Here is a 25,888-nt window from a genome sequence, read left to right on the forward strand (position 1 = left end):
ATAAGAAATTTGTGGAGAATTTTTTAAAGATATAATCCATTTTGGGATGAAATTTTCACGGAATGGGCTTCATGGAAACAATATGAAACTTCAAGGGGTATTATTATAAACCTAAAGGGATTTGTGTGAACACGGAAAGGGTAATGATAGGGAGACTAAATTTGTAGACAAAATTTTGGAAACTAAATGATATAGAAGTTGATGATTGATTGATTTATTACTTAAGCGTTAATAAATGTACTCATTCCTATTGGTGACATATTATTTAGTTTACAAATTTAGTCTTCCTAACATTACTCACAGAGAAAACATCAAGGGATGCTAGTGTAATCAAATAAAAATTGTGAGGTATAGTTAGGGTTAATATTGTCACAAACCTGCCATTTTACGTTATGGAGATGATTTGTGGACTAAAGTTTCAGCGCATATCTAGTGAGACAAGCTTATTCTTTTGGTAATTTGATCCAACGGCTAAAATTATTATAAATTTTAAAGTGAGCTCCTATTTGTAACCGTTTGATCAAATTTTAAAAGCTCGGATTTGTGGCCTTGGTGGATTTATTGGAAGGGATTTGTGGCCTTGGTGGACTTATTTCTACGGCTAGAAATAAACATAGTTGCGCAACGGAAGAAAAATTGTGTGAAAATCACTTACCTTAAATTTTATGGATGAATTATTTGTCTTGGTATTAAACTCTTAATCAATTTTTTATTGTGGTTTTTGCATAAAGTTTTTGACACACCCCGATCGAGATCAGGGCATGTTGGCTGTCACGTGGAAGTGACGTAACCATGTGCACAGTGCGGAAGCTAATAAAATAATAATAAAAGTACGAATAAATAAATAAAAAAAACCAGCTTTACACAAAGTAAGAACATACATGTGCAAGCGTAAGTGTGAAAAATAAAGTTCAGAGCACAAAGACCTAATGCAGTCCAGAAGAAACAACATTACATAAACACACCCAAAGGTGGTCCTACATTGGTTATAATCTGTCAGATATGCCGGGAAATCCTCTAGGGAGCCACCAAAAGTGCTAGCCAACTAGAACCTGGAGGGGCGCAAAACAAAAAGTATGAGTGGGCAAAAACAAAGCTTTTCAAAAACCATTTTATAAACAAGATTCTAACCACTCGCCGTAAAATCTGTATACTTCCCAGAAAACATAATATACATATATATATATATATATAAATCATGCTCGGAAATATGCCATGTCAAATGTCTCTAAATAGAATGCAAGTGCTCAGGAATGTCAAATCAATGCCACGTAATCTGTCAGCCGGAGTCACCTAACGTGACCTGTACGGCTGAATCTAGAGCTCAAATCTCCATCTCACTAACTATACCTGCATACGAGTCGGAACCACCTAAAGCGGTCTGTACGACAAGACTGGGTGTAATATAAGTACGCTCTCAAGTGCTACGATCACGTGAAGGCTGGGCGAATAATCGCAGGTCACCTACGAGTCGGAACCACCTAAAGTGGTCTGTACGACAGGACTGTGCACCTAACTTGGATCCAAGATGAGCGTGTGGTGCGGGAGGTGAACATCACGTGAAGGATTGTGCCCAACTCTGGGCAGGAGCATTAACACCGGGGGTGCAGGTTATGAGCTCTCTATGCATCTCAAATCACTACTGAACATAAACATAAATCATAACTCACCTGACACTTACCTGTGCGTCTGCAGCACCAAACATATATACATATGCGACTAATAATGCATAAATAAATGGCAAACAATAAGCATGGCATATAAACGTATAAACGTTTCATTTCACTTTCTGGGAAAAGTATAAGTATATAGGTATATACGGAAAACCAAAAGCCCACTCACTGGTATGTAGAAGGGTCGTAACCCCCTTGCCTCGAGTGACCGCGCTTGTCCTCGGGATAGGTCTCACCTATATGCGAAACAACTATAAAAACGTTAATTTTAAAGCACATAACCAACATCACGAAATAACTTTTCATACAAAGCTCAAATGGGGTGTATGAATGCACCAACATGATCTACTCAAAATCAGGAACATCCCCATATTTTTAAAATAATTTTTCAACGCCGCACGCGGCACCACGCGCCGGCCACGCGCAGGCACGTGCCTAGCACACTGACGGCGTCAGTTAACGCCATCAGGAATATTCCTTTAACTCTAATGGATTCCGTTAACGCCGTTAGGAATATGCCGTCCAAACTGACGGAATATTCCGTCATCTTCTCCGGTGAAGCTCAGGCGCCGGAAAATCGGGAAAACTTTAAAACCTTGTAACTTCTTCGTTTTTCAACCAAATTTCACAAAATTTGTACCAAAATAAAGCTTACAACAAGAGAAACAAATCCATACCACTTTCAAGCACTAAAACCCACGGAATCTCGACAAGAAAACACCACCAACTCCGGCCAAGCTTGTAACTCACGATCCCGACGTCCAAAACCTTCAAACGAACCACCCCGAGCCTCCTAAGGACCTTACCAAGCTTCCTACAAGCTTGAAATTCCCAAAAACACAAGAATTAACGTGTGCATGAACAATGACCAAATCGAGGTATCCCAAGTTCGACGTGAAAACGAAGGTATCCTTACCTGAAATGGGTATGGTTGAACTCCCAAGGACCTCACGAGCACGAATATGTAATTTGCTTCCTCGATCTGTGAAGGTTTGGATGGTTTTGGTTGTCGTCCGTACAAAGAGAATAGGAATGGGAGAGAGAGAGAGCTCGGGACAGCGCAGAGAAAAGGGTGAGGGGGTGTGGGAGAGTGTGTGTCGTCCAAAACCAGCCAAACAAAACCCAAAACAACCACACAACGAAACCAACATGCTAGGGGCAAAATCATTATTTCACCTCTACGGTTTGAAAATCCGGAACGGGCTATCACAGTTTTGAATTTTTGGGATGATTTTGTTTAGTGAGGTAACTAAAGCAGTGGTTCTTGAACTTTAGCTTAATCAAAGCTTTAGTTCCTAAACTAACAATCCGTGTGGTGATGTGAAGCAATGATTCCTTTTGCTAACTATGTTAGAACTTCCATTCAAAATAAAGGGTTTAGAGGGACTGTTAAAATGATTATTGTTCCACATTATAGTAAGTTTAGAAATCAATACTCACTAGTTTTGAGATCGGGGATTATTGCTTCAATTTTCTCCTATTGAGCGCCTTCATTGGTTCATTTAAGAAGTTTTTATTTTTTTATTAAGTGGAAATGATAATAGGAACTTAGAAGGAATATACTCAAGATCTTGTAGGAAAACATCGTGAACGATATTTGCAGAGTCCTCATCCCAAAATACATATTTTGAACGAGTACCTTTATGATGTCGTTCAGGATGTTAAGGCCACTCCGTTGCAATGGCGGGACACATGGGCAAATTCCACCTCCTGCACATGGAGCTACTCAATACTTCAGAATTAATTGTGGGACCTCTATATCTTCCTAATTAAACGTTTCCTAATTGATTCCAGCATATCCGGTAACTCCCAACATATGAGAAAGACGTTGATGGCACATGTACGCAAGTATTTATCAAATATGACAAAAAATTGACCCATAATTTTAAAAATATCAGTTTTAATAAAAAAAAAATTATCATATGTAGCCAAAAAGTCAGTTCAATCGATACATACCTTTTAGTATAAAAGCAATGCTTTGGTTATGAGTCTTTGATTGCAATTGATTTCATTCATATTTGGGTATTTTTACAGAAATAGAATAGTTTGATTTGTTTTGACATACATTTCATCATACCAGTAAAAAAAGTAAAATAAAATATGAAAAATTTCTTTCATCTGTGTTTTATCTCAAACTGGTGATATTTGGCTGTTGCAAACCTCTTACAACATTAGTCAGACGTTGAAGTGTCATTGAACTGGTTCAAACCATTATGAGTTTATGGGACTCATGGAGTTATGTAACAGAGGAAATCCTAATCTGGTGTATGACCTCTAGATCGGCTACACACACAAATCCCCCTTGTAATTTTGTATCACCAAGGCCCACTATCGCAGAAAAAGTGTGGGATGTCGTAAGTCATACGCAAGAATCTCTATCGCTTACAAGGTAAGACTTCTTTCTTTGTCCTAATTGTGTGAATATTGCATTATTCCAACTTGGAACCTGTTACTCTTGTTCCTTAAAGACTTAAAAAGTAAAAGTACCCCACCATTTAGACAACCATTTTTCTAATTGTTACATTCTTTTGCTAATTTTAAATGAATGTCTCACTCCATAACTTCAAGACCGTTCTTCAAATCAACGTAACACATTAATCAGGATCCTCTTATATATAAATAGTTGATTTTTCAAACTTGTTAAAATTTGATTAGTTCAACTTTCTCATCTTTGGAATTTTCTATGTAAGAATAATCCTCCAGATGCCAAAAACTCTTTTGGTATAGCCAACTGATACGACAATCTTCATTCCTAACTTATATTGTATGCGTGTTGACCGTGGGGTATCCCAGATCCATGAAGTTTCTTGATTCACCAAGCACCCACGCATGTCCAACTACATCCAAAACTATTGTATTTAGTTTACAATTCATATTGTTTCATCTGACTAGCATTCGAAGTAAAGTTCGGCCGAATAATTAGTTTTGCTTATGAATTAATTGGCTTTGTTAGGCAAGTTTTGGTATACCATACTAAATGCGAAGAGAAAAACTTGGGTGGGGATGATATGCTATACAGCAAGATAAGTGATACATATATATATAGTTTCCACGTAAAAAATATAGTGTTACAGAATTCAACCTCACAAAACATGTTACAGTAAAATAGATAAAACCAGTAGACCTTTTCAACAATGGCAGTGCAATGTATAGTCGTTAAGGCCTAAAGTCGTATAAATATGAAGTGAAATCTAACGATTGGTGTCTGAAAATGAGTTACAGAGGAGGAATAGAAAGATGGTTAATTATAACCACATTATGGTGTATTCAAACGAAACCAAGTGATCGCCCTTCGATGTACAAAGTCATCGAAATGCTTGGAAGAGATGTTGAATGTCTGCAATTGCTTCTCAGGCCTTCTCTGTGCCCACAAGAGGCGTCCGTGACTGTAGGTGATATTAAAGAAAATAAATCGAACCCAATGTGTTCTAACATCGAGCTAACATGTTCATCATCAACTAGGTGAATATCAAATTGTTAAGAAAGTGCAATAATGTTATAATAATTAAATTCTCACTTTAAAGTGATTTAATTAGTAAAGAACTGTCGTCTGTAAATGTTGTTAAAGTTTGGATGTGTGTGTATACAAAAAACTGAAAGAATGAAGAACAGTCACTGAAGAAGTTGAGAGAATGATGGATAGTTCTCCCTGCAAAATACACAGAGGGATATACTTCTATTTCTCTCTCTTGCACACGAAATCGTGCACTGCATAACACTTAGTTATGCAGCTGGATTCTCACCATTACACCAATGAGATCTCAGCCACACATCTAGCTAGATTCTAGGATTCAAATACATGTCACTAGACATCGACAATTACAATACATGTCACTACATACAAAGACATTACTACCAATGTAATCAGCTCATGGCTTATACACTAACAAATGTTTATGCTTGAATTCATCTATGAACTACCGGTTGGTGGTATACATCTACATATTTACTCTAATTTAGCAATTGCTTCTAACTCTAGGAGGCGCCTTTTGGGGATGCCTGCCCATGATGTTTGTGTAGGACCTGCAGAAACAAAAGAATTAGGAGGCATCCTCAAGTTTTCTCCTCCTCCTAGCATCTGAACAACCGTTTTCATGGAAGGATGATCCACCGAGTACCACTGGATGCACCAGAGCCCTACAATTGCAAGTTGCTTTGGAATCTTACCATCCCTTTCTTCCCTGATATGGATTCGTAGGTCATCTCCTTCCTCTAGAAGGTTATAAATCCATTTTGGATAGAAATTTCATTGGTCGTGTCCTCTGTGGTTGAACCAATATTCTTCTTTCCTCCTATCATCTCAAGCAGCAGAATTCCAAAACTATAAACATCTGCCTTGTAAGACACATTTCCAAAATTCCTAGAAAACACTTCGAGTGCAATGTAGCCCATGGCCCCCATCGCTGTAGTCATTGACACTATGCTTTGATGCTTGGAACATAACTTGGCCAGACCAAAATCAGAGATTTTTGGTGTGAAGTTTTGGTCTAGCAAAATATTGTGGGGTTTGATATCGAAATGGAGGATTCGTAGATCACACAAATAATTGCTTTTGCAACACAAATTGCATTTATATAACACTAAACAAACCTATATTTTTCCTTTTTAATACTTGGTTTGATTACAGAATAACGCTTTTTGCTTGAGCCACAACAAACTCTACATCTTTCTCCATTCTAAAATTGAGGAGAGCTGCAATCAACCTTTGCCACTCGATTTCACGCTAGTTACAATAAAAACGATTAGATTTGAGCTCGGTTGGAAAGGTAATTCTAAAAAGTTAGGAGGGTAAATTTGTCCGTAAGTTTGGTTGCCCTCCTATACACGTGTTGGCCGACCATGGGATGGGTTGCATTCGATGGGGACGACGGCTGTGTGGAAAGTCGAGGAAGATGAAAAGTGCGTGGAAGGGAAAGCAGATGGTAACCCGACTGACTCGTGTTTCCGCTCTCCTCCCTCTCAGTTCCTCTTTCTCCTCTACTGAAACCATAATCTTCCTCTCCTCGGCGCGCTGCCATGTCTCTCGCCATGGAGCCCACAAACTAAGCAAGTAGTGACGGTCACAAGACTCAAACATGGCGGATGCGTACTGGAGGTATAATGACGGCTAGCAACCGCTGCCGTCGGCGATGAATATAGCCGTCGGAAAGCGTACTCGCTCCGGTTACGGTATGTTGGATTCCTTGAATATCCCTTTTTTTTCCTCTTTCATTTTTGCGTTGGTTTGGGGTGGGATCTGGGTTTTCTCTACATTGCTTAAATTTTGCATTTTTTTTCTTTCTGGATTTCAATTAAGAATGGATAAATTTGGGAGTTTCTGATGACTTTGTTCCTCATCACCTGCCAATACCAGTGCCAGAGATGGATCTACGGCCACCACCGCCAACCACGCCGCTGGGAAGATCTTAGATTGAAAACTGGAACTTTGTACGAGGTTTCATGAATAGAGGAAGTGTGCTTGCTCACTCTCTGAGTGTTTCGTCGAGGGGTGAGATTTGTGGCTGAGATTTGTTTTATTGTAGTTGTAACTGAGATTTGTGGCTTTATCATTCTGACATTCATTGCTTTTTGTTGATGAATGTAATCTGATTTTGCAGTTCAAGGTTTTTCAACAAGAAAATTAAGCTGCAAATTAAATTGAGGTATGAATGAGTTTATCCAACTTTAATTATTTTGGTCCGCGTTTCCTTTTTTTTTTTTTTTTTTTTTTTTTTTGAAATTAGATATTTTTGTAGACATTTTTCCTTAAAATTGAGTAAATTACTCGTACTTTTACACATGCATCAGCTATGGCTCAATGGTTTAAAAATTAAAACACCAGAAAGATGGTTATTCTAGCTTTCTAACCAGGTTTGTATCTATTTTTATTTTTATTTTTTGCAATGCTCCTCTGCACTACAAGGTCTCTCTCTCTCTCTCTCTCTCTCTCTCTCTCTCTCTCTCTCTCCCTCTCTCTCCCTCCCCTCCATCTCAGTTTTTCATTACCACCACTTGGACTTCTCATCTGGATGGGAATTACGTTTGGGAAGGTGATCAAGGGCATGGGTGTGGTTCGTTCAGTTGAGAATGTGAACACGAAGGGCGGAGACTTGCCTATCCAAGAAGTTATTGTGGATTGTGGGCAGCTTCTTGAGGGAGCAGATGATGGGGTGTGTAACTTCTTCAAAGATGGTGAGGTTTATCCTGATTGGCCTGTTGATCTTGATACAAAACTAGAGAACATTTCTTGGTGGGTCACGACTGTGGACGCTATTAAGGCCATTGGAAATGAACCGTTCAAGGTAATGAGTTATTTCATTTAATATCACAACTTTGGTAATTATGTCGTACATTTCATTCACGAATGCCAATAGTATGCTTTTTAATCTTTATACAGAAGCAAGACTACAAGATGGCCCTCAGAAAGTATCGCAAGGTTTTGTGGTACGTGGATATATGCTGCGACGAGCTCCTCTTTACTAATAGCTCAGTAAGAATTTTCATTTATCAAATTTGAAAGCACTGGATGTTAAATGAATTCTCTTGGAAACCCTCTTGAAATGAAAGCAAACTTATTGTCTGGATAAGTAAACCAATTTCAGTTAAGCTGTGTAAATGACAAGTTGTTGAACTATGGTTATTGCAGAAAGTGTACATTTATAAGTGGCAGTGATTGACATCGAAATTGTATGATAGTAACTTAATCATACTTAAATTAAGCCTGTTAGACAAAGTTGAAATTACTGTTGGTTCTGAGTTGCTATGAAGAATCCTTGAAATGAGTGAAACCAAAAAGACAACTATGAATATAGTAATCAGGCCTCGCTTTAATACTTCTCTGAAGGCTAACTTGAATATGTTCATGAGTATTCTGTATTCTTTTGTGGTACATTGATTTTAATGTCATCAACTAAAAAGAAATACATTTCCCTTTATCCACTTGATTGATAGGTGAGTTTTCTGTTCAGGCCTGCAGGTTGAAATTAGGAGACCTAGAAGGAGCATTGTTGGACACAGACTTTGCATTGCGTGATTGGGAAGCTAATGTGATGGCTTTGTTTCGCCAAGGCCAGGTAATAATCTTTAATTGGCAAGAATTCATAGAGCCTTCTGGTTGCTGTTTATTACATTTTTTAATTAAAGTAGTTGTGTCCTTTTTTTTTTTGCATGGGATAGAAACTGACTCAAATGTGAGTAAGAAACATGAATCTCTAATCCTCTTCCTCTCTTCTGTGTCTTTTAATGTAGCTCCCAATTGATCATTTTCTGTGGTTTTTGTTTTCTGGGTTTTTTTTGGTTGTCTAGAAAATGCCGTAAATGAAGGAAAGTTTGAAGCATTTTTGTTTTATTTTGGGTTGTACGATTAAGTTCTCTGTATTTGTGGAGGATGTGTTTACTACTTCGTCTAAGCTAAACATTAAGAAGAGATTTAGTTGTCGAATGTTTGAACAACTCTTTATATGTAAAATAGCTTTGTCAACAACTACTATATATTATACAAATACTTATTTTAAATCTACGCACAATGCTTCAACACATTTAGTCCCTTATCCTAACGCTAATTGTACTTAAAATTCATTTGCTATACCCACGGCAACGCGCGGGCTAAAACTGCTAGTAATTGACTAAAACAATAAATGGCAAGAGTATAGAATTTGTTTTCCCAGAAAATTGGGGGTAAAACTGGAAGAAGAGTGAGTCAAAGAAGGGTAATGAGAATGAAGAGAAGAACAGAAGCAATGAAGGGGATACTTTACAGCAGCAACGAGGACCCTGTGTGTGTCACGCATGGTCTCTTTGATAAAAGTAAACACATTCGAAGGATAATATGCAGATCAGTTTTTGGTTGTACAAAAAGGTGAGGTTTTTTTTATAGAGAATGACGGTTTGGTCCTTTCACGGTTTCACTTGGTGAACATATGGGTGGGCACGGTTCGATTTCGTCTGGTTTAACATAAAAAACAAAAACCAGACCAAAGAATTTGCATGGTTTGATTTGGTTTGGTCGATTTATGCAGGGTACATGCCGCAACATCTGAACTAATCAATACCTATTTAAGAGAGAGAGAGAGAGAGAGAGAGAGAGAGAGAGCTCTACTTTATGTAAGACCCATTTTGAACATAAATATTAACTGATTCCACAACAATTGTAAAATGTTTATTAAATTAAACCAAATATATATTCTAAAATATTCAAACTAAACATTCACTAGTTGAAACACTTGTCAAAGAGAATTTGCAAATAAAAAGAAACAAAAGCAAAAATATGTTAAATTTTATAATACTTCAACATGTCAATGCATTAAGATTAAAATCGGTCCTACAATTTTATTGTATCTAAAATTAAACTCAGGCTTTTGATGTCGTTTTTTCCTTGCTAAAAGATTCGGACATTCACTTTGTAGTAGTGGCATGTCGTTCATTAGAGCTGCTTTTCTTTTCATTGGCTGATGAGGAGCCCGTTTCCTAGTTGTTTTCTGTTTTACTACTCTTTGCTTTTTCACTGCTTCTTCTCTTAGGTCCATTGTCAAATGTATACAAGGACACAATTTCAGGAATTTCCCCTGGAATGTTGTAATTCGATTTCGACGCCATTGTTCTAGCAAAAATTTCCACTCCTTGGAATTACGATTGTAATCGACAAACTAATTGCGAAATCCTTAAAGGCGAAAAGACAATGATGTGGTACAGGCTAAAAACCCTCCGATAGTCAAAGTAAACTCGTACAGTTGAATTCGACTTAGAGCTCAAAGTATTGCGTGCCTTGTATTGTTCATGAAGGAGGTATTTATACTAGTAAGATGGACTCCTGACTCCTTGTTTAAGTAGGAGTATGTAAACTTACTCGTTTGCATTCCAGTATCAATGAGGACATTGAGGAGGAGGAAACAAGCTAGATTATTTCCTTTCTTTTTTCATCTGCTTCCATTGATATCTTTCCCTCTAGCAGACACATTCTCTAGCATAGATATTAAAATTAAAATAAATTTCAAATTTACAATTAAGTTTACAAAAGTTGAAATATCGCAAGGTAAATTGTAAGTTAACTGTTTACTTACCAAGAATAAGAGTTAGAACTATTGTGATTCTTTACTGATTTTGGTTAATTAAAACATGGGTATTGAAACTTTTCTTGTTTAGCACATATGGAAATAAAAAGTGTGAGTTCCTTGAAAAATTAGGGATGAGATAAACTGTGGAACTAGTTGATCACATTCCCATTCCTTTTTTTCCTAAAACTTGATTCACGACTTCTTCTATTCCAAGTAAGTAAACATGTCTAATTCTCCTTCTGATTCTCGCTTATATTAAAATAAAAATAAAAAACTGGAAGCATGTTCTTTTCTCCAACTTCTCTCTGTTTTTCTTTTTGTGCTAAAAATTGCTTTACCTTTTGTGTGTAAAGGAAGCACGACAGGTACCTGTGCAGTCTAAATGCCAGCCTATGTATGTGTGACCCGACCCGTTAAGTATCCACCCGAATGCTAATTTAACGGATTAGTGGGGTTGGGTTAACATGTTGGGTCTAAAATGCCAGGTCTATTATTATGTGTGATAATATATGATAGGATCATGGACACAGTGGAAATCATGTTATAAAACAATTGTACAATTTTTTTTTTTTTTTATAGAATCTTTAATCCATAAAATATGAAGAATAATATTCCTTGGGCAATTGCTAGCTGGGAAAGTATCCTTGCCAGATCTTTTCCTAGTGATCATAGGGATCCCGTGATTTTATATGTTCATTGTATATCGTACGTTCAGAAATCATTTCAAAATTTTAAAATTTAAAATTAAATATGAATAGTATCTAATGAAAATTGACCGCACGATATACGATGAACGGGTGAGATCATGAGATTCCTAAGAAAGGGATCCGGCGAGGATCTTTTTCTGTAGCTAGCAAATTACAACATGAAAAGAAGGGGCAGAAATAATCTGCTAGCTAGTACGAATTTACGGAGACTATGGGAAGTGTAGTCTAAAACCAGAGCTGTGAATAAGGATCATAGATTAGAAGAGAAGAGATTCAAATTAAAGTTGCAACCCAACATTCCATTTATTGGTGAGAGATACTGCAATCAAATTCGATAACTGATATCGCTGGTCCACGGCCTGTTATGGAATTAAGAGATTCTGTTCAGATACGCATGAGATCTAATGATATTGTTGGAGCAAATCGACTTCTCAATCCATGGAATATAACAGCCAATGCAAACATATAGCCAAATCAAACTTCATTGTTATGATTAATCTTAACGTTTACGAAAAATCGATGAAGTAATGTTACAAATTAAAATAAAATAAAAGATAGTAGCAGATGCAAAGGACTGATTGGGCTAAAAAAGCACTCGTTTTTTGCTGTTCTAAAAAAGCAACTCCAAACATTCTGTGAGTTTATTATAAGGTTATGCGTTTCCTCAACGACAGTCCTGTGCTAGGTAGTGATGAAAAACAAAGCTGAGGAAAAGAACCATCTTTGTATATTAGAAAATGAGTTTGAATTGTTTACAAGCTCTCTTGCTATCTTTGAAGAAGAAAGGAACGGTAGACCTAAACCTCGAATCGTAAAGAGTGAAACATTAGTATTTATATAATGATAGTTGATCTCGAGGTGCTTTGCTCTTGCGTGAAAAATAGGATTGGCACCAAGAGCAAGAGCACATAGATTGTCAAATAAGAGCAGCGGTGGATTATGGAGATAGAAGTGAAGGTCATTGAGGAGGTAGCAAATCCATGATACTTCAGCAGCTGTTTGGGCTAGAAAATGGTATTCACTTTTGGTTGAAGACCGAGCAACAATTGGTTGCTTCTTCAAACTCCATGAAATAAGATTGTTTCCAAAGAATATGCAAAACCCAAATGTAGAAAGACTATCAATGGGACAACCAGCCTATTTGGCATTCGAAAAAGCAGTGATATTTGGAGAGCCTTTGGTGAGAAGAAGTCCATGATCTGGAGTCCCCTTAAGATAACGGAGAATCCGCTTGAGGGCTGTGAAATGAGTTGTTCTGGGATCTGAAGATGTTGACAAACTTGATTAATGAAAAAGGTGATGTTAGGCCTTGTCCATGTAAGGTGTTGCAAAACACCATCCAATGATGTACATGATAGGGCCTTGAAGGAGCAAGTTTAGAAGCAGATGAAGGCGATGCACATGGTTTGGAATCTAGCATGTTGGCTTTTGTTAGGAGGTCCTGGACATACTTGGTTTGAACCAAGAAGAGCGTGTCCGCTGTTCGATGAGTTTGAATACCAAGAAAAAAGTGCAACGGACCAAGATTCTTCATAGCAAACTGAGTATTGAGCTTGTTGATAAAAAATTCACAATGAAAAGAAGAGTTACCTGTAATCAGAATACCATCAGCATAATCAAGCATAAAAGTGAGTGAGTGAGTGAGTGATCAACCTTGACAAAGAGTGAAGGATCTGCTATAGAGGAACGGAATCCGAGAGCTACAAGACTACGATAGAGCTCCTCGTACCAAGCTCGCGTCGCTTGTTTGAGACCATATATAGACTTGTGAAGCTTGCACACAAAATGAGGTCTGAGAGGATCTATAATCTTGGGTAAAGTACAAAAAACTACCTCAACTATTGGGGTCACGACAGTTTCATACCTTATCTTTTAAAATTGACAATGTCATACCACATCTTACGAATTTGTGACACTGTCATACCTCCGTCAATTTTTCTGTTAGCTTTTCTGTTAAATGCTGACGTGGCAAGAGACGGGGACCACTTTCTATTAAAAAATTAATAAAATATTATTAAAAACTAAAAAAAATATTTAATATTTTTTAAATATTAAAATAATAAATAAAAGTAAAATTAAAAAAAAAGGGTAAAGTACAAAAAACTACCTTAACTATTGGGATCACGACAGTTTCATACCTCATCTTTTAAAATTGACAATGTCATACCGCATCTTACGAATTTGTGACAATGTCATACTTCCGTCAAATTTTCTGTTAGTTTTTCTGTTAAGTGCTCACGTGGCTTGATTTGGGACATACTTTCTATTAAAAAATTATTAAAAACTAAAAAAAAAATATTTAATATTTTTTAAATATTAAAATAATAATAAAAAGCAGAGAAAAAAAAAACCATCAGTTCGTCCCTCCCCTCCCCCTCCCCCTTCCTCTCTCTTCTCCCCATCTTCATTTTTTTCCCCCCACCTGCAAACCCAAAAAAATAAAAAAAATAAAAAAATTTTGAAAACCCAACAACCCCCCTGCAGAAGAACAAGAAGGAGAAGGAGGAGGAGGAGGAAGAAGAAGAAGAAGAGGAAAAAAAGGAGGAAGGAAAAAAAAAAATTCCCCCCTGTTGGCGCGGAAGAAGAAGAAGGGAGAAGGAGAAGGAGGAAGAAGAAGAAGAAGAGGAAGAAAAAATAAAAAAAAAATTTGAAAACCCATCAACACCCCCCTGCGGAAGAAGAAAAAGGAGAAGGAAGAAGAAGAAGAAAAAGAAGAGGAAAAAAAGGAGGAAGGAATTTTTTTTTTTGTTTTTTTAAACCATCAACTCCCCTATGGAAGAAGAAGACAGAAGAAGAACTTTTGAAAACCCATCAAACCCCAAATCCACCACTTTCATCTATTCTCCACATCCTCTTCCGCACCCATCCTCCACCTTCTCTGCTCACCCATCTTCCTGGCGACGGGATCTGGGTTTTTTTTTTCTTTTTTTTTTCTGGGTTGCAGGAGGGAGAAGAGTGTGAGTGTGGGTGTGGGTGTGGGGGGAAGACAAATTGGTTTTTTTTTTTTTTTTTTTGGTTGGGATTTGCAGGCGGGGGAAGAAGATGAAGATGGGGAGAGGAGAGAGAGGAGGGACGAAATGAGGTTTTTTTTTTTTTTTTTTTTTTTTTTTTTTTTTTTCTGTTTTTTATTATTATTTTAATATTTAAAAAATATTAAATAATTGTTTTTTAGTTTTTAATCATTTTTTAATAGAAAGTAAGTCCCGAATCAAGCCACATTAGCACTTAACAGAAAAATTGACGGAGGTATGATATTGTCACAAATTCGTAAGATGCGTATGACATTGTCAATTTTAAAAGATGAGGTATGAAACTGTCGTGACCCCAATAGTTGAGGTAGTTTTTTGTACTTTACCATTTTTTTTTTAATTTTACTTTTATTTATTATTTTAATATTTAAAAAATATTAAATATTTTTTTTAGTTTTTAATAATATTTTATTAATTTTTTAATAGAAAGTGGTCCCCGTCTCTTGCCACGTCAGCATTTAATAGAAAAACTAACAGAAAATTTGACAGAGGTATGACATTGTCACAAATTCGTAAGATGCGGTATGATATTATCAATTTTAAAAGATGAGGTATGAAACTGTCGTGACCCCAATAGTTGAGGTAGTTTTTTGTACTTTACCCTATAATCTTTGAGGTTGATCTACATACAAATCTTCATGAAGTGTACCGTGAAGGAAGGCATTGGAGACATCCAATTGAGTAATCAACCAATTGAACTGGGGAGCTAGAGATAAAATGAGTCAGATAGTTGTTGATTTAGCGATCAGACTGAATGTTTCATGGTAGTCAATACCATGTTGTTGAAGAAACCCTTTACCAACAAGTCGTGCTTTATATCGATCCAAACTGCCATATGCCTTGTATTTAACTTGATACACTCATTTAGATACAGTAATGTTGTGAGAATGAGGTGGCAGAACAAGTGTCCAGGTGTGTGTATTCTTTCTCCAATGACTAATCAAGGAATTTTACTAGAAATAGTTTCAATGACTAGGAGCGTACGAGAAATTAAACGTAACAGAAAATTCCAAAAAAATTGCGAGAGCCTTCTTCTAGTATTTGAATCAAACTCTCAATGAAATCAACAATTTGTGGTAGTGAAAATCCGCCGTCTTCAGTCTTGACGAATTTGTATCGACAAAACAATTAACACTTTTGATCAAAGACCCAAACCTCATGTCTCACGAGGTTGGGGGTTTGACTAGTAGATCTCCGATGCCTAAGTCAGTTTCTCTAAAAATAGTAAATGTTTAGGACTTGTATGTTTAACAAAAAGCTTACTAAAATTTTTATCTAAGAGTTGAAGATGGTCTAACAGTAGTGTTTTTTTTTTTTTTTCATTTTTTTTTTGTTTTTGTTTTTGTTTTTTTGTTTTACCAAAAATAAAGCTATTCTTCCCGACTGAGGAGGCCTAAGAAACCTCATTGAATCTCGTGATTTCACGAACGAACCAGGATCCTTGCCGGATCCATTCCCTAGGGATCCTAGGGATCACGCAATTGTGTCCGTTTATCATATATCATGCGGTCAGAAATCATTTAAAATTTAAAATTTAATATTCAAATATAAATAGTACCTAACGAAAAATAGCCGCACGATATACGATAAACGGACACGATTGCTTGATTCCAAGGGAATGGATCCGGCGAGGATCCTGGTTGAAGAACCACCAGCTTCTCGAAATTTCACAAACCTCTACCCTTTCCGCTGACTTCTCTAACCTAAATCAAGCGTGCTGCTTCATCCAAGAACACGAAGTTGCGGACTTTTGTAATCGGAATCGCCGACGATTCCTGTGATGTCTGGCCTCGATGTTGGTCTCAAATGACTCATCATCATCCGAGATACCTTCTAGGCCCATTGCATGTGAAGATCTTATTCAAATTTGTGATTTAACACGATTGAATTTTAGTAAATTTTTCATGATTTTGTAAAAAAAAAATTCTTTTAAATTTCTGAGCTTTGGAGGGTTCTTCATTAAACTTATGGAGTTTTTTGGCGTTTTTATTTGAGATTTAGTATTTTTCTTTCTAGATTTTGTAGAATACTTGGATTAAATTTGGGAGTTTGGTAGCGGTGTTTTTTCTGTGCATTTTTGGTGAACTTGGTTGTGGGTTTTGATGTTTGTCTGCAGCAGGGAACCAAGTGCTCCAACAGTTCCAGACTCTGATTGTGCACCGCCAACTCGCGAACCAAGTGCTATTTCAGCACCTGCACGAGATGAACGAAGCGAGATGGTATAGTTTTCTGTAATTTTTACTATTGCTGTATGTAAATGACCAGATCGAAATGTCTTTGATCTCCTTACAAATTCAGTTCCCTGACTTATTTTCCTTTTTTCAATTTGAATGCAACTTTGTCCAATCGTATTTTCTTATATGGTTAGCTTCAGAAACCACTACTCCACAATTTCAGAAAGTTAAAATTGCCATCTGCATCGAATATATGTAATTTAGTTGTGATGCGGAAGCTTGAGAGGTCATCTAGAAATGCAGCACTATCTAATTTAGTTGATTCAATCAAAGCATAAAAGCAAACAACTCACATACAGCAATTGTATCAAGCAACCGGTTATTCAATCAAAAGTTAACACAGCAAAATGTTAACCCAAAACCCTCTCTTATATGGCTACATTGATGTCAACAACCTTTTAGTTTGTTAGTCTTCACCGGTTCGGTGGCATCTTTGTAATGGTCTTCCTTATGAACCCGGTCTTCTCTCCAGAGGGTCTGCTAAGGTCCGAATATTTCTACCTCTATTTATATATATACATGTATGTATAGCTGCTTCGATGTTCACTTGGTGTACATATTTTACACACAAAGCACTTTTGAAAGTTTACTGTTATTGATGTGAGTTAGTTTGTTGTTTTTAACCATTAAACTAATTTGTGGACCCTAATTTCTATGAGAGTATCTCATTATCATGATAAAAAAAGCACAATAAATCATAAAATTAAAGAGGAGGGCTTGATCATGACTATATTTGATAATTAATTCATAACTCTTTAATTTACATGAACAACCTTTACATTTCTGCTAAATATTAATTGGTGTTGGACGTCTTATTACACATAACACGCGATATTCTTTTTGTTTGCTAAAAAGAAAGTGATTCATTATATATGCATGGTGTGTGTGAGTTACTACAGAGCTAATAGGTGAATCTACATAGAAGAGCATTTATATACCTGCTGCTTGATGTGGAATTTTACTTTCTCTTTTTTTTTTATTTTTTATTTTTTATTTAGCAATAACACATACGATCTTGGATTCTATTTCAATGAAAGCAGATCAAGTTTCGGAGTGAAATTTTTCATTGATTTTGTGGTTTTATTAGCGTGAATTATCCAGCACACACACCATGATGTATTTGCTAATGAGTAGTCTACAGGGTCCTTTGGTCCGAAAGAGTTTCAGCAGCTAGGCAGTTGCAACACACGTTAAGTACTTCCATGTGCCTCCTTATGCTGGGATTTTGTTAGACAGGTATGTATTTTATCTTCATATACTTCATAGTTTTATTTAGTTTTGATATATAATCAACTAGAAACGCATTCAGTTGAGTGAATTCTGCATTGTGACATACATGACACTGGAGTTATGCTCTGTTTGTGATTAAGGATGGTTATGTTTTCTCATATTTACATTAATACTGTGAAATGTTGAGTAAAAATCAATTTAGGGGAACTATATACTGCTAGAGATGTGCATATTAATCCCGCCTAAAGTAAAATTTAGAAATCTGGCATAGTGAAGATCCAATAGAGAATATGAGAAACCCAACTTAATTTTATGAATTTGTTTTGGTGCCTACAAATGAAATCCGGCATAGTGAAAGTTTGTGTACCGAAATTATCACAAATTTTCCTTCATCTTTAGATTTTCATTCAATTCAATTCATATGCAATTTAGTGTGATTCAATTCATAAGTGATCAAATGCTGTTTTTAATTTCCTTCTTCTTTTGATTTTCGGTTCAACCTTGTCGTACAAAATGAAGGAGACGTCATTAACGGAGTTACAGATTTGGGTGTCTTTTGTGGAAACAAAACTGGATTGTTTTAACTTTGTATAGTTGTAAACATAAAACAATCTCTGGGATACAGCCATAGCTTTTGAAAGACAATCCTTTAGGATGGCATACCAGCATTCCCAATTTTTTCCATGTAATATATGAACGTAAATAGCACTTCCTTAACACATGGATGTAATATATGTATATAAATACCGCTCTGTGGCACATATATTTTTCGAGACATCTACATATTCAATAATGTTTTCAAACTCCACAACAACGCACAGGTACTCTTTGGTAGTTTTGTACAAAACATCATTTTATGCAAATCTGTTGTATCAACTACATGCTCAAATTAAGAATAAGTTGAGAACGTATCATTTTAGTTTTTGAGATTTAAAATCACTATAAATGGTTTCTGAGATTGTCTACCATTTATCATTTTGGTTTAAAAAACTTTGATAAGTTGTCAGTATTTTTGTCAAATCAAATTCTCCACTTGCTTTTTCACCTTTTCTCTCATTTTCCTAAAAAAAAAAAAAAATACTCATGTGTTGTTGATTTTGGCAGTGAAATCAAATCTTCATCCATTATTAAAAACAATTTGGCGCCAAATTCAAGTAAATCATCACAAACGGTCCCTGACTTTTTCCCTTCCGTTAGTTTTTGGAAAGAAACTGTACATTTTGCACTTTTGAATATAAATGAAATGGATGGTTCAAAGTATGATATATCTACAGACAAGGCTAAATCATAGAATTACCAAAAAGAGATACCATGTTCCATTACATGAGATTTTCAACATGATCAGCATTATAACTTGCAAAATATTCAAATGTTCAACATCAAAAAACAATATCCACATGTTTAAAAACAAGATCAAACTCTAAATGTTCAACTACAAAATCGATGTCCAACTGTTCTAATTCACAAAAAAGAAGAAAAGAGATGGTTGTAGCTTGTTTTCTTCCATTTGTGCAGTGACATCCAAACTACAAACTCCCTCCATACTCAAGGCTTCCAGGACTTGTCTCTCTTTGCAGGTGATTTGTATCTTTTGCTGGTAGACTGTGATTGTGGTGGCACTACTTGGGAAGTGACACTAATTGTCACATCCCGGCCCGGGCGAGACCACTTCCCGGGCCCGCTCCACCACCGTAGCACGATATTGTCCGCTTTGGGCCCCCACCACGCCCTCACGGTTTTGTTTTTGGGAACTCACACGAGAACTTCCCGATGGGTCACCCATCCTGGGAGTGCTCTCGCGCGCTACTCGCTTAACTTCGGAGTTCCAATGGAACCCGAAGCCAGTGAGCTCCCAAAAGGCCTCGTGCTAGGTAAGGATGGGAATATACATTTAAGGATCACTCCCCTGGGCAATGTGGGATGTCATACTAATGCAGCCTTGTACCTATTAAAAACCAAATGATAGCAGCGTACGCTTAGCCACCCTATAAAATCCAAATCATACTCCTTTTATCACAATTTACATAATTATTGTTGAAAAAAAAGAGTAAAGAATAAACAATACAAAAACTAAAGAACTATTGATTGTACCATTTAAACTTGTAGAGTGGACTGTGAGCTAGATACTACTATTCTCATGCCTCTCCCTCTTCCCATTCCCCTGCCCTTTCCCACCTACATTATCAACCAATTTAATGAACTTCACTTTCATTATCAAAAACTAGAATTGAAAAACAAAAATACAATATAAAATAGATTATACCTCTCGTATAGATGTGTTAACAACCGAATGATTTGGCTCTTGAGTGGCTTGAGTTGCTATTTTTAAAATGACCTCAATGCCCACGATCAATCTCCATGTTCAACAATGTGTTGTGAGGAAGTTCTCCTCAAGTCACATATGAAATCAATAGAACTGTGACATCATTTGTCAAAATAGTGTCACGTTCACAAAGTAAAAAGGAAAACGACTTCACAAGATGTTAAGAGAGGTGCAGAAAGTATGTGGAGTGATGTTTTTGTTTCCTCCAAACTCGTTGAGCAATTGGTAGGAAGGGTTGTAAGATTGTTTGATGAAGTGGCGCTCGATCCATCATGATGACGTGCATCATCGTTCACAACATGAGTGTAGAAGATAATTGACTATTTATTTCATAAAAGTTTACGTAAAATTCTAGAAAAACGCTAACAATTACTGTCTTATTTGTTAAAGAAAAATGGAATATGTTATAAATAATTATTTAATTGGTTGGATATTCAGGAGTCAAAAACTCATTAATTTATGAATGCATTATGAATTATTTCATTTATTAGATCTTGAATTCTAATGAACATTTTTTCATTTTCAACAATTCATGAAAGAATAAATTAAGAAAACACTTATGAATATATTGACTACAAGAAAGACCTCATGATAGTCAATATGGGACCCCACCACCCATGAATGATGGTGTTCTTGGCAAAAAAATCAAATAATTGTACAATATTTACCTTATGTAACACGATCACTTTGTTTGCAATTGTGCGACTGACTAGTAGAGTCAGTAGAGTCATGAGTGTCATGAGTTGGTGTTGACTGACTAGTAGAGTCATGAGTGTCATGAGTTGGTGTTGACTGACTAGTAGAGTCTCATTTTCACAAGTTCTTTTTGTGTGGCTTTCATGTCCATATTAATAACATGCATACGATCTGTGCGAAAAGTCTGTGTGAAACCCATTTTCCTAGGTACTTTCCACCCTGAGTTGTCAGTACTGGTGGCTCTACCTAGGTTCCTTTGTCCTATTTTTTCTTTTACGGCAGTTATGATAAATGATAATAATATTTAATGTTGTCCACCTAGGGAGGAGGATTATCTTCTTTTCTAATTTCTTTCTCATTTTCTTCCCTCGTAGATGAACATTACCGTTAAATCACATTAATATTTTATAATTTTTTTAATAGAAATAATAAGATAAAAAGTAAGCATGTCAGAAAAGGAGAAAGAAGAGAATATGAATGAGAAGAGAAAGAATCCCACTCCATACGTTCTGGCGGCCAACTATGGAGACCTTTCACACCATGTTTTAGGTGTCAACTAACTATGGAGGTCATTCACACCCTAAGTTCCAGGACAGCCAGCTATGGAGGATCTTCACTCCATGTTCCAAGTGTCAGCCATGTATGGAGGCGCGCCACCCCATGCTCCAAGTGTCAGCAATCTATGGAGGCCCTTCACTCCATAATTTCAGGTTTTAACCAGCTTTGGTGCTTCCAGTCTGGCAGAATTACGTATCAACCATTTGTACTGTCTGTAGCCACGTTAAAAGCTACCACGGGCTAAATGTTGAAGGAAAAGAAATCACCCGATCTGATTGAGAGTGATTGTAGCTTCTGAAATTATCAATTTTTGGGATAAAGTGATTGTGGGATGTAAATGTAATTAGCTTTATTATAGGTTCTATTTACTTAGAATAGCACATAGGTTTTGTATAAGATCTTACCTTGTGGGAAAGGAATCATTTTCGAATTTCTTCTTTCTAATCCACCAAATCAGAAGACTCGTACTATTGAAATTTGATCAAACAACTACAAATAAGGGTCTACTTAAAAAGTTATAATAACTTTAGCTGTTAAATCAATTTTCAACAACATGAATTCCTTAATTTAATGGATTACAAGGAAGGGATCCAGAGAGGATCCCTTTCCTATCATTTGTACCAATATTCAAATTAATGCAAAATACAAATTAACTTTTGGTGAAAAAAGAAAATTTTACATATATTTTTCATTAATTTTTTAATGTAGTGTACTATATACTTAGCCACTAAGTCTAATTATCTTAGTTTAATTATATAAGATTGTATCTTGCAATGTAATTCTTATTAGCACTTTAAAAATCTTATTTTGAACTCTAAATTTTCTATAATTAGAAAGAAAATACATATGTGAGGAGTGTAGAATGAGATTTTTGAGTGTTAATAACAATTCTCATCTTACAATTCATAAGCCATCTCTTTTTCTTACACTCTTTTTCTAATCGCTTCTCAGACATATTTGTTTCAAGTTTGGCGTCGTTTAAATTTTAATACGTATTTTTTTGGTAAACAAATGGGGCTAACACCTAACAAAGAGAAACTAAAGCAAAACATCACAAGGTATAGAGATTTTAGCAACATCTGACATCAAGAGATAACAAGAGGCAAGAGCTTGAGCGAAATAAACTGAACCAAGAGAATTCAAGTTAGCTAATTCCTCAACCACAAAATGCATCTCATCATAAATATGACCAAGTTCACAATTCCAATCTTTGTTTAACAGCTCACGGCATGCCTCCAATTCACCAAGAGGATGGTTCTCACTCGCACCTTGAAGAACTATATGGTCAATGAGAACAAAATTAGATTCCAATTTTACATGTATTTGTTTAATAATGAAAAATTTTGGCTCACCATGTGAAAATTTTCTTAGGTTAGCTGATAATGTGAAAAAAGTATTTTATGTTTCTTCATTTATAAAAATTTAAATCTTTAAGCTAGCACACTCAATAAAGGCTCCGTCCTTGTTCACCATCACGTGACATTTCTTGTCCAATACTGCATTGTTATGTGTAATGTATTATTAAATATGAATGCCACGTAATAATGACCGGTTATTAAAAAAATATAAAAAAATTTATAAAAAAGAATTGTGCTGATCGTGCCGCATACGCTTAGGCAAGTGGTTCTATTATTTGCTTTAAACTAGCCATCAAATTCGAGTCTACTAGAAATTGAGTTATTTATTTGAATAAAACTAATTTATTTTGTATTTATTTTTTGTTGAAGTAGGATTTTCTTTCATCTTTTTTTCTCTCTTCCTCTCACTCTCCTTCTATGTGAACGGTCACGGTTAAGCCACGTTAACATCTTATATTAATTTTTTATAGCAAGAAAAAGACAAAATAAAAGAATATAAGAGGAGGGGATGAAAGGGGATGGAAAAAAGAGGGAAGAGAGTCCTAATCTTTTTTTTGTTGACATGCATACTGTAAGAGGTCATTTTGATGGGAAACTTGGATGGGATAGTGATGGTAGCACCTCTTTCGGGTCAATGGTAGAGTCCACTTCACTTGGACTTCTTGAATCGTTCAACTAATAAAACACGTTGAAGCGAAAGCTCATGGAAAGTTAGGGAAGTCCTACTTTGAAGAAAATTCTTTGGTTTCCTTCTTTTCTTTTTTTAAATAATAAAAACTATTATTAGCATTTTAAAATTTTAATTATACACTTTTCATAACACGATTATTTCTTTTTATAAGAAAATATTATTGTTACTCTAATTCAACAATAGCTTCTAACTCAATGTTTAGATTTCTTGCAGGCGGAGTTGTAATAGCTTCTAACTGAATGATAGGCATGTAATCATCACTTCTCTTGGCATTGAGCAAAAGAAACATTCGGGACAAATATTGGGATGATATATGGACTTACTAATTTTAGCACCAATAATTTGAAACATATTCGTCTGTTTCTACAACACTCGAGTGACAAACGTTATAAAAGATATAACTAGATGAAACAACAAATTTGCTCATGGAGTCCAATAATGCCATAGACACAAAAAGATATAACTAAATGAAACGATAAATTTGCTTATGGCCAGGTTCAATATAGGAGAAGAACTTATATGGAACGAGTTCACTGCCATTTGCAAAGCCACGTAAAGAGTACCATGGCTTAAAGCCTAGGTAGCTTTTAATAAAATAAAAAAAAAAAATTTGCATGTATTTTTCATTAATTTTCAAATGTAGCGCACAATATATACTTGGCCACTAAGCCTAATTATTTAGTTTAATTATATATAAGATTATATATTACAATTCATTAATCATCTCTATTTCTTACACCCTTTTTCTCATCGCTTCGTGTACATATTTGCATCAAGTTTGGCCTTGTTTAAATTTTAGCATGTATTTGTTTTTTGGCAAGCAAACGAGGTTAAACACCCATAAGAGAAAACTAAAGCAAACCATCACAAAGTCTAGATATTCCAGCAGTGTCCGACCCTAAGATATGTCGACAAGAGGCAAGAGCTTGTTCGAAGAAACTGGACCAAGAAAATACGACAAACTCAAGTTAATTAGTTTGTTCATCAACCACAAAATTCAATTCATGATAAACATGACAGAGTTCACAATTTCAATCTCTCTCTAACAGCTCACGACAAGCCTGTACTAATTCACCAAGAGGATGGTTTTCACTCGCACCTTGCAGAATCACATGAACAAGGAGAGCATAATCAAATTACAATTTTAGCATGTATTTGTTTAATAATGGAAAATTTCTAGCATGCCCTGTGAAAACTTTCTTAGGCTGAAAAATATTGTATATTTCTTCGTTTATAAAAATTTAAATCTTTAAGTTAGTTCATCCGGTGAAAATTTAAATATTTATGTTTACATTTATGGTCAATTAGGCTATTTGCTTCTTGTGTAGGAGAAGTTTAACAGGGATAGTACGTGCCACTTTCACATGAGGATGTATCACTACAACACGTAACCCTTTCACATGATAATGACCGGTTATTAAAAAAAAATTAAAAAAAAAAAAGTGTTGACCATGTCGCAAACGCTTGGGCAAGTGGTTCTATTATTTGCCTCGAACTAGCCATCAAATTCGAGTCTACTAGAAATTGAGTTATTTATTTGAATAAATTGAGTTATTTACTTGAACATTTTTTCATTCTCAACAATTCATTAAAGAATAAATTGAGAAAAAACTTATGAATATATTGACTACAAGAAAGACCTCACGATAGTCAATATGGAACCCGACCACCAATCAATGATGGTGTTCTTGGACAAATCATTACTCTAGATGGCAAAGATGTAATTGAATGTGAACTGATATTGGATTATTTCCACCCAAAAATATAAAAAAATTGCAAAAAAATTGAATAATTGTACAATATTTACCTTATGTAACACGGTCACTTTAATTGTGCGACTTGGCTCATGAGTGTCATGAGTTGGTGTTGACTGACTAATAGAGTCTCATTTTCACAAGTTCTTTTTGTGTGGCTTTCATGTCCATATTAATAACATGCATACGGTTTGTGCGAAAAGTCTGTGCGAAACCCATTTTTCTAGCTACTTTCCACCCTGAGTTGTCAAAGTGGTGGCTCTTCCTAGGTTCCTTTGTCCTATTTTTTCTTTTACGGCTGTCACGATAAATGATAATAATATTTAAGGTTGTCCACCGTACATAAACATTATCGTTAAATCACGTTAATATTTTATAATTTTTTAATAAATAATAAGATAAAAAGTAAGCATATGAGAAAAGAGGAAAGAAGAGAATATGAATGAGAAGAGAGAGAATCCCACTTCGTATGTTCTGGCGGCCAACTATGGAGACCTTTCACACCATGTTTTAGGTGTCAGCTAACTATGGAGGTCATTCACACCCTAAGTTCCAGGACAACCAGCTATGGAGGACCTTCACTCCATGTTCCAAGTGTTAGCC

At 35.8% G+C, this 25,888-nt stretch overlaps 2 protein-coding genes and 1 long non-coding RNA gene across 8 annotated transcripts in view; 2 read left to right on the forward strand and 1 right to left on the reverse strand.

Annotated features, from left to right (window-relative positions):
• Positions 1–10,261, forward strand: part of LOC103929503 (peptidyl-prolyl cis-trans isomerase CYP40-like) — a 37,526-nt gene extending 27,265 nt beyond the window's left edge. Inside the window, exons 2-7 of one of the 3 annotated variants that reach the window (XM_048586396.1) lie at positions 7,027–7,161; positions 7,271–7,315; positions 7,461–7,954; positions 8,050–8,142; positions 8,621–8,725; positions 8,901–10,261. In XM_048586396.1, the coding sequence (XP_048442353.1) occupies positions 7,556–7,954; positions 8,050–8,142; positions 8,621–8,725; positions 8,901–8,957 (654 nt within the window). In that variant the 5' untranslated portion in view covers positions 7,027–7,161; positions 7,271–7,315; positions 7,461–7,555 and the 3' untranslated portion in view covers positions 8,958–10,261. Of the gene's footprint in view, positions 1–6,433; positions 6,843–7,026; positions 7,162–7,270; positions 7,316–7,460; positions 7,955–8,049; positions 8,143–8,620; positions 8,880–8,900 lie in introns of those variants that run through there. The other 2 variants (XM_048586397.1, XR_007259153.1) reach the window with 2 other exon arrangements.
• Positions 1–25,888, reverse strand: part of LOC108865975 — a 50,188-nt gene that overhangs the window by 6,714 nt on the left and 17,586 nt on the right. The window lies entirely within an intron of this gene.
• LOC103929502 lies at positions 16,062–18,734 on the forward strand. Of its 4 annotated transcripts, none has more exons than XR_007259176.1 (4): positions 16,062–16,289; positions 16,558–16,660; positions 17,817–17,911; positions 18,425–18,734. It is a non-coding gene; the product is annotated as an uncharacterized LOC103929502 (long non-coding RNA). The 4 variants fall into 4 exon arrangements; XR_007259177.1 differs by having other exon boundaries at positions 16,561–16,660; XR_007259178.1 differs by having other exon boundaries at positions 16,558–17,160; positions 17,817–18,734.

The sequence above is a fragment of a genome, unplaced genomic scaffold (assembly GCF_019419815.1).
Source record: "Pyrus x bretschneideri cultivar Hongxiangsu unplaced genomic scaffold, Pyrus_bretschneideri_v1 Contig24, whole genome shotgun sequence".
Classification (NCBI taxonomy): domain Eukaryota; kingdom Viridiplantae; phylum Streptophyta; class Magnoliopsida; order Rosales; family Rosaceae; genus Pyrus; species Pyrus x bretschneideri.